The sequence below is a fragment of the Hyaena hyaena genome, unplaced genomic scaffold, assembly GCF_003009895.1.
Source record: "Hyaena hyaena isolate Hyena2069 unplaced genomic scaffold, ASM300989v1 scaffold_817, whole genome shotgun sequence".
Taxonomy (NCBI): domain Eukaryota; kingdom Metazoa; phylum Chordata; class Mammalia; order Carnivora; family Hyaenidae; genus Hyaena; species Hyaena hyaena.
In genome coordinates, this window is record NW_024081450.1 from 176646 (window position 1) to 186726 (window position 10081).

Below are 10081 nucleotides of genomic sequence, written 5' to 3' on the forward strand. Positions count from 1 at the left end.
TGCTTCAGAAAATGACTCAATTTGTTTATGAACATGCAGAAAAAGCACACAAGTTGGTAACTAGCAACTAAATCTGCAGCAAGTCCCTTCCTCCAGAATTCTGAAGCTAAAAACTTGACAACTACTTCTTTGTAAACCCATTTTACCAAAAGTTAACATAAATTTTTAAGCACAAAATCATATAAAAATTGTTATAGTCTTCCTACCTCAATTCACCAATTCTACTCCTAAAAGCAATCAGCTAAGTTGTGCATCTTTTCTAAAAAGTAGTTTTCTAGGTCACATAAGTACATATATGGAGCAAGTTATGCACAAGTAATGTACAATATGTACAGATTTCATTTTCCACAAATAGGATTATCACCAGAAAAACTGTCCTGCACTTTGATTTTCTCACATAACAATGTTGAAGATCTTTCATATTATTATATTAGCTACAATTCTATTGCATATTTTTATTATTCCACTATTAAAAACAATGTTTCAAGTAATATCCTTGTACTTAATTTTTTTTTTTTTTACGTTTTATTTACTTCTGAGAGAGAGAGAGAGAGAAAGGTAGCATGAGTAGGGAAGGGTCAGAGAGAAAGGGAGACACAGAATCTGAAGCAGGCTCCAGGTTCTGAACTAGCTGTCAGTCAGCACAGAGCGCGACGCGGGCTCGAACCCGTGAACTGTGAGATCATGATCTGAGCCGAAGTCGGCCGCTTAACTGACTGAGCCACCCAGGTGCCCGAATATCCTTGTATTTAAACTCTACAGTCATACAAGGATATCTGTAACAAATTACCAAAGAACTGGTGTATCAAAGGACATGGGCCTTTAAATAAATACATACATCCTTCTTTCTTATCCATAGTTCAATTTTCATTAGTTGATGAAATGATGGAAATTAATGTCTTCCACCAATTGAAACCTCTGGGATTCAATGTTTTTACCTAAAGCAAAGGTGGGGGTAGGTGGAAAATTCCTATTCCCATCTTTTTGCTCAAGTTTTATATGGACTTATCTCATGGTGGGTTTTGTTTTGGTTCACTTTTTAAAATAAGTCGTTTTGGCTTCAAAGTGTAGTTACTATTCTAAAACTATGCTGGCAGCTCAGCATTTCTATAAAAACTTCCAACAAAGAAAGATTATAGTATGTTTTAAATATTTTAATTTTATTTAGCACTTTCAGACTTACAGGGATAAGGTAACTTTCAGAAGCTTTTTGAAGTCAGAGATGTGAAGGCAGCAGTTTGCATATTAAACAGAAACAACCAGAAAAACAAACAAAACACCTCCTATGATCCGATATTGGGAAAAAATTACTAAAACACTGTTATGTAAACATACATTCTTCATAAAACTTATTTATGCCATAAGTAAACAATGAATGAGTAAATGTGACAACACACTGGTAATTTCCAAGTCCTGTTTTAGAGCTTCTGACAATTTTTAAATGAAATTGTATACTATTAAATACTACAGTGCAGTAATGAAAAAGAATGAGGTAAAACTATATATACTGAAACAGAATAATCTCCAAGACATTTTAAAAAAGCTGCATGACTACAATTATGTTCTTTCTAGGACAGTGACACAACCACATTTTGAATGATCCTATATACATAAATGAATAGAAAAAAATCTGAAAATATATACAAGTAGATTAGTGGGAATCTTTGCTTTACTTGTTGGAATTTCTGAGTGAGATCATATTACTTCTATAACTTATGAAATTAAAAATTAAAATATTTAAGTAATGTTAAGAGTTGTAAAAACTATAGCTGGTTACAAATAAAACCTTAGATGTCCTCATGCCTAAAATTAATCAACTATTTTTAAATGTTATGCAAATTTTAGCAACTTTATCAGATTCTATAGTTTTCTAACATAGGAGGGTGAAAGCATTTTAAATAGTTTAGTATTTTCTCTAAAATTAAATACAGTCTGGGGTGCCTGGGTGGCTCAATTAAGTGTCCGACTTCGGCTCAGGTCATGATCTCACAGTTCATGGGTTCGAGCCCCATGTCGGGCTCTGTGTTGACAGCTAGCTCAGAGCCTGGAGGCTGTTTTCGGATTCTGTGTCTCCCTCTCTCTATGCCCCTCTCCTGCTCTCTCTCTCTCAGAAATAAATAAAACATTACAAAAAATTTTAAATTAAACACAGTCTATAACTCAAGTCTTCAAATCCCTCAAGCAACGTATGTCTCTGCATGTCAAGACAGAAAGCTGGACAGCTTTTGGTCTTCAAACTTATTATTTCCAAATACAAGAGCAAAGGAAAGTACTCTTTCCTCCCCTGCCAGTGCCACCTGGTAAAGGTCTCTATCCAACTGCCCGTTCACTTACAGCTAAGCATGTAGCAATTCCATTCCCATTCCTGCTGAAAAAGGCAAGGAAAGTATAAGGAAACATTCTGAAGGATGAAGTGACAAAAACTAGAAAAATAAATAACATCTGTAGTTTCCAACCATGTTAAAATCACCAGATTCACCTGGGAAACTTTTAGAAAAGTCCTTTATTATGGACAATTTCAAACACACACAAAAGTAGGGGAAGAGTACAATGCAACCCCATGGACCCATCACTCATCTTTATATAATTAACTCATGGCAAATCTTGTTAAACCTTTATTACTCTTCGAAGCTTATAATCTGCAGTATAATAGGAAAAATAGTTATTACTATCATCTAAGGATCAACATACCTTTCCCTTATTTTCTTCTCCCCCTCATTTTGTCATTTGATGAACAATTTATAGAAGACTAAAGCGACTGTGAAAAAACTTAGAAATTTTAATGATTTATAAATACAACAAATCCTAAGTTTTATTCTGAATTTCCTTGGTTTTAAAAATATACACACTAGAAATGGCCATATACTCTTGAATGCAAATAACTGCTTACTAACTTCATGCATGAATGTGGAATACAATTATCTTATAAATACTGATTCCAGACTTCAGATCCCCCTTTAAGTGGTTAGAGCTTATCATTAGTTTTGCTTTTTCTTTTTGCACTTGCATCACCGAAACACAAAATACATGGCAAAGAAAGGATAATCATTCCCTTTGCTCCATAATTTGCAAAACATTTTCATTTTTAGATTTATTAACAATTTGAATGATCAATCCAGTGAATTTTTTAAATTTCTTTCCCATCACCTTTTTTATACATAGCTGCCTTTAGCATTTTTCCATTTACAAACACTAGGAAATAAGTTAGGGCAGAGAAATAGCACAAAATATGAATAATAAAATATATATCATTTAGCAAAGAGGATGGTTTATGTTCTTGCCTGAAGTCATTTCTGTTGAATGACTAACTAGATTTGTATTTTTTTGTAAAGGGTCAGAGAGTATCTTGAGTTTTACGTGCCATAAGGTCTGTCACAACCACTAAACTCTGCTACTGTAACATGAACGCAGCCATAATGTATAAGGAAATGGTAAAGCCAGGCTATAACAAATTTTATTTACAAAAAACAGGTAAGTCAGATTGGTCTGTAGGCCATCGTTTGCTCTAGAGGATTCCATCATAATTTATTTATCTTTAGCAAAGTTAAAAAGTAACTGATAAGTACTATTAAGATTACTCCTAAATAATGAAATAGCAAAATGTCTTGAGATATAGAAAAGATCACTAAAATTTCATTATGTATCTTAGGTTTACAAAAGGACCTAAAAGACCAACATGGTAGTATCAAGATTAAATAAGCTTTATCAAAAATGTAATTCAATTTTCTCTTTAGTCACTGAAAGATGCTCCAAGAAAGAATTAAAGTCACAAAATATCAACCTTTACAAATAAAACTCCTCATGAAAATGGAAAAATGGGACTTTGATGTTATATTGGACATTAAAGCACGCAGCCAATTAAGTGACTTTAACTTTGATTGAGTAGATAAGGGTTCTGTAAATTTAAAAAATCTGCAGGGTTTCCCATGAAGATTTCTTTCAAAGATCACAAGAGAATGGCAGTGTCTTAGATCCATTCAAAATTATGTTTCTTAAGAGGCGTTTGCGCTTATATACTATTTTTAGTCCGTCACCAGTCACCTTGCAAGGACTTTTAACTGCTCTTCAGCACACTTTTAGAAGGCACCTGGATGGTTCAGCTGGTAGAGCATGTGACTCTTGATCTTGGGGTTATAAATTCGAGCCCCATATTGAGTACAGAGATTACTTAAAAATATAATCTTTGGGGCAGTTGGGAGGCTCAGTCAGTTAAGTGTCCGACTTCAGCTCAGGTCATGATCTCGTGGTTCATGGGTTTGAGCCCCACATTGGGCTCTGTGCTGACAGTTCAGAGCCTGGAGCCTGCTTCAGATTCTGTCTCCCTCTCTCTCTGACCCTCCCTTGTTCACGCTGTCTCTCTCTCTCTCAAAAATAAATAAAAAACATTTAAAAATTTTAATAAAAAAGAAAGAGAAGGAGAAGAAGTATCTTTATTTTATTTATTTTTAATGTTTATTCCTTTTTTCAGAGAGAGACAGAGTGTGAGGCGCAGAGAGGGAGACACAATCTTTGGGGCAGTTGGGTGGCTCTGTCAGTTAAGTGTCTCTGTCTCTCTCAAAAATAAAAACATTAAAAAAAAATTTTTAAATGCAATCTTAAGAAAAAAACCCAAAAAACTACATTTTAAAAAAATGAGATTCTCACCCTGCAAACATATTTCCTTAATGGCAGTACAGCAAAATCACCTGTTATAAATGAAGATTCTCAGACTCCAGGTGCAGAAACAAAATCTAGAGGTACTTTTTAAAACAAAGTCCAGGTGATTATTACACATACTAAAAGGAGAACTGCTGTAAAATCTGCTCTTAATGAGCTATGCTGTAAAATCTGCTCTTAATGAGCTATGCCAATCTTGGAATAGGCCTCAATTGCAATGCAAAAATTTGCAGGGGCACCTTGGTGGTTTAGTGGGTTAAGCATCCAACTTCCACTCAGGTCATGATCTCATGTTTCTTGAGCTCAAAGCCCTGCTTTGGGCTCTGTGCTGACGGCTCAGAGACTGGGGCATGGTCCAGGTTCTGTGTCTCACTCTCTCTCTGCTCCTTCCCTGCTTGTACATGATCTCTCTCTCTCAAAAACAAACATTTAAAAATTTTTTTAAAAAAACCTGCAGTGTGAAAATTTTTATTAGTAAGTCTAGAAAGAGAATGGTTTCATGGTAGAGTAGCTACTATGCTTACATTACTTGTTTCTAAAAACCAGCTGATTTTCAAAGAATTGAGGCAGTAAATAAAATTTAAATAGGAATCACTGAAATATAAAGATAACAACATGTACAGACAATAATAATTCAACAAAACAAAGGGGAATGCACAAAACAATCAAACATTACATTAAGCTATGAGATTCCGAGCAAACAAGGCAAACTAAATATAATAGAACAAAATCAGAACGACTTGAAAAGGCTGCATTCTGCTTTGTCTGTAAGTAATGGACAAATTCAACACAGTTTTTACTAAGATTGTTTCTTCATGTGAAAGCTGTTATATCAATTGCAAATAGGTAAATATATAATTCCACAGGCATTATCTCAGGGATAAGCTAATACAGCAATCCTTCATATGTAAGCTAATCAACTCAAGGATGATTTGAATGTAAGTAAAAATTTGAAAAAAACAACTGGCCTATTTTCACCTATCAGCTGTCTCAACTGGACTTTGAACCAAAGACTAGTAGTCAACCCACAACATTATTCTGTAAAGGTGTAATGTTCTATTTTTCTACCAAAGGAAGAGAATTTCAGCTTAAAACAATGTAAGGGCAAGTGTTATCTCAGTAACCTCAACTTTATAAGAGTTTAATCATCCTGGCACTGCTTCTCCAGAAGAGACAGGTTTTTAAGAATCTTACTCTCTTTCTAGAGAAGAGCATTTTCTATTACACGTTATAATGAATACTTGTTACAAAGAAAGTTACGCTTACTTCAAAGTTATCCTCAGGAAACTGAATTAGTCCATTAGGTGACCCTGAATATATTCGCCATTTGACCACTGAAGCATTGGTTCAAAATATGGATTTTTGTTTTGGCATAATTGTTTAGTGGGGTTTTTTTGGCCATATAGATATAGCAGTTTCTGAGGCACCTGGGTGGTTCAGTTGGTTAAGCATCTGACTTCAGCTCAGGTTATGATCTCATGCCACAAGGCTCGTGGGTTCGAGCTCAACGTCAGGCTCTGTGCTGACAGCTCAGAACCTGGAGCCTGCCTTGGATTCTGTGTCTCCCTTTCTCTCCGCCCCTCCTCTGCTCATGCTGTGTGTGTGTGTGTGTCTCAAAAATAAACATTAAAAAAAAAAGATATAGCAGTTTCTCACCTCATTTGAATCTCCAAAGTATATTCAAGATGTTAGTAAAGACTTAATGATCTTCATATATGCTGTCACAACATTAACTATCAGGCACATCTAAACACAATACCAGACTAACTGGAAGTAGATAAAGAAGTGGGGCAATGATAAAGCCCTATTATATCCTTTTGATATTGAACAAGCTATTCCTTCAGATGACAAGTGCTTTTCATAAATGTGAATGAAATCTTGTTAACTTAAAAAATTTTTTTTCATTGATTTTTTAGAGACAGAGAAAGAGCACAAGCAGAGGAGGGGCAGAGAGGGAGACAAAATCCAAAGCAGGCTCCAGGCTCTGAGCTGTCAGCACAGAACCCAATGCAGCGCTCAAACTCACAAAGTGTGAGATCATGACCTAAACTGAAGTCAGACTCTTAACTGACTGAGCCACCCAGGCACCCTATGAATCTTGTCAATTTTTAAACAACTGAGAATTCGTGCTTAGTTCTTAAGATTCTGTTTCTGTTGTATTGAGCTGATAGATCAATAAATGCTATGAAAATACTTATAATCTTGACTGTTTTTAGACTGTTGTTACACAACATACATTGTTAAAATGAATCATCATGAAGTACATTTTCTCATGCAAGAAACTGAGAAGACAATAGACAAGTTTTCATGGGACATCTAGCAACTAATTTGTTTCTATAATTTGAAGATAAGTTTCTCCTTCTGCAAAATCAGGCAGACTCTATTTTGTATCATTGTGAGGGCATTAGCCTTGAAGACTAGATTAAATAGTTTAGCTAAAATTGGGAGGGAGTTAACATGCAGGATAGGATCTCAACCATTTTTTCTGTCCAATTCAGAGTGACCAAAATAAATTACAGCAAACAGGAGTAAAACACACTAAACAGGTAAAGTTCTATACATTTTAAAATCATTTTGGCAGAAAGAAATAAATACAAGAAAATAACCCTCAAATTTTTCATTAGTAATCTGTATTCTATAGCATTCTACAGACATTGCATAAAAACTAAAGTCTCTTAGTCATCACTAATCTGTACACGTATGCCCAATGCTTTTCACGTTTTTGAAAAACAAGTTGCTTATAAGGAGAGTTGAATTTAAATTTCTCCTGAGGTCTGCTTATGATGCCATCTTTGCTTAGTTTATAAGTTTGTTTTTAATTCCTGGGAAGAGGTATAGGGAGACTTTTCCAGAAGGTAATTAGAAAACGTTAAATGGTCTCTGGGTCTTCATCACATACAGTTGTGTTCAAATTGTATTCCTAGTGTGGGCAGTGTATACACACACCAAACATACAAAGAAAAAAATCTAACAAAATATGCCACACACAAATGCAAACAAAAAAATTAACACTGAATCACACAAGGGAATATATTAAGCATTTTATCTAAAATTTTGTATAGTTTAAACATGTTCCGGGAAAATAAAAATGAAGTCAAAAACAAATTAAAGGACAGTTAAGTCTATACCTAGTAGCCCAGTGTCTGCATCTTCAGTCTTCAAATTCTCAGCATGTAACTCTGTAAAATACAAAAAAATGGGGCTTGTGTAAAAAAGATGATTTTACAATTTGAACAGTAGCTCAAAGGCTTGGAAGAAACTGTGGGAGTTGTGGAAAGTGCTCTGGAGTCATAATCAACTGGTTCTAAGTTCTGATTCCATTTACTAGCTCCGTGACCTTCAATAAGAAAAAAAGGTAGTTGAGTCAACTTTAGTGTTACTGTGAAAATATTTTTTTAAGTTTATGTATTTAAGTAACCTCTACACCCCATGTAGGGCTTGAACTCACAACCTCAAGATCATGCTCTTTCAAATGAGCCAGCCAGCTCCTGAAAATATTCTATATAACACAAATTACACACCATATTAAGTTCCTTCCATTCTCAAAAATAAGAACTCAATGTCTTCCACAATGGCCTCCACTTACCAAGTTTTGTGACTTTATGATATAAAGGGAACCTCTCACGGCATAAGAGAAATGACTTACAAAACTCTCACAGAGTTTCAGTGAAAAAAAGGAAAGAGTAGTGAAAGAGAAATGAAACACTGGCAACCACACGTTTCATATTGACAGTTTACACCCAGGACCGCTGTATAAAGAGGTTCATGTTAACTTGCCAATCTGTCTTGTGAATGGAAATCAAGCATAAGTTGTTAGATGCCATCTGCAGCCCAATAAGGGCTGGGAAGCAATGAGGAAAAATTCAAATTGGAGTCAAGCCGATTTTATTCTGTTAAGTGAAGTAAAACGAATACTTGAGTGACATCAGTTGTGTGCTTCTCACAGAACTAAGTGCTCTTGTTTCAACTTTTCTTTGTCAATACCTTGGCCAAATCACACACAGTGAGAACTGGCATTTAAACTTTGGCCTGATTCTTTCCACTGTAACGTAAAATATTCCAGCCATATAATACAACTACATAAATTCTGAAAATTCTTTCATGGCACATCTCTTTCTTGCGATTGGGCCAGTATTTAAACTTCAGACACAAGAAAATAAAACTGGTAATCAGAAAAACAATAGATTATCTAGCTCCTACATCTTCACACTCGGTTGAAAATCTAACACAGAATCAAGAGAGCTAATTATTTTATCTGTGAAAGTAGAACTTTAGGCTGTGGGATGGAAATCCTGGTCTCTCAGGAATTCTGTGAGTGTACAAGCAATCAGTGGACAGCTCAATGACCACTTGTGGATTAAATCAAGTCTTTATGTTTAGCCCATTTTAATCGCACGCTCTTCACCGTCTTTTAACGACTGTTGCCCTACATACTGCTTAATATTGCCGACATTTCACCGCAAGTGTTCGCTGACTCGATTGTTTATTCGACAGTACCCATTTAATCAAGACCCTTCCTTATAATGGGTCTCCGAAGCTTGGACCAAGGTCCTCCGCTCTTAAGGAAAAACAGAGGAAGAGCAAAGAAAGGTGCCAATGAGGACTCCGGGTGAAAGCCGCTACCCGCTCGCTGGCCTCTGATGGGGAGGAGCGAGACGAAAGCAAAAGCCTTCAACTTTACTCTGGAGAGACTTTCAAGGCCGAGCTTCAGTACCTTTTACGATCAAGTAGGTGATGGCGAGGAGGAAGGCGAGGAGGATGGCGAACAGCAGCGAACAGATAATTGAGAGGACCTGGACAGGCCACCGCCGAGCCTGGGCCCGGCCGCCCGCAACCGCAGAGAAAATGCCATTGCGCTTATCGGGCAGAACCGGCGACCCGTCCCCGTCCCGCTGGAGTAGCAAGCCCTTTCTAGGCTCCGACGACGCCCCGGCCGAAAACTCCGCCCGCAGGTCGCGGGCCACTTGGTCGCATCCGTCCTCCTCGTCCCCTTCACCTTCACCCCAACTGTCCCCCTGACTGAAGGCGGAAAAGGCCGGCCGGGCAAACGGAATGGGGGTGCCGAGGCGTCGGCGCAGAGGAGCCGAGCGCCGCCCGCTCTCCACAAACGACATGGCGGGAAAGACGAGGAGGCCAGCAGGCGTCGAGAGACTCCCACCCGCCCCGCCCCGCCCTCGCAGCAGCCAATCAGCGGCCAGAGCCCCCCACAGCCTCCACCACCCGGCACTGACGCGCAGGGGTGTCCGGGAGCGCGCTACGGGGCGGAGAAGGTGCTGTGGCGCCTAAAGAAAGGGTGGGCGCCCTGGGATCAGGGCACGACCCCCGGGTAGTAGGAAGGAAGGGAAGCAGGGAAGTGCGCAGGGAGAGGAGAGCCGAGGCCGAGGGTAGCCAAGTCTCCTCTCCCTGCAGTGCTTCGTCCCGACCA

General features: G+C 37.7%; 1 protein-coding gene across 1 annotated transcript in view; it reads right to left on the reverse strand.

Moving 5' to 3' along the window:
* ARL6IP6 (ADP ribosylation factor like GTPase 6 interacting protein 6) overlaps window positions 1–9850 on the reverse strand; it is a 38542-nt gene extending 28692 nt beyond the window's left edge. The window contains exons 1-2 of the mRNA XM_039219419.1: window positions 9371–9850; window positions 7785–7835 (exon numbers count right to left, since the gene is read on the reverse strand). Coding sequence (XP_039075350.1) covers window positions 7785–7835; window positions 9371–9770 — 451 coding nt within the window. The 5' untranslated portion in view covers window positions 9771–9850. The remainder of the gene's footprint in view (window positions 1–7784; window positions 7836–9370) is intronic.
* Window positions 9851–10081: the final 231 nt, after the last annotated feature.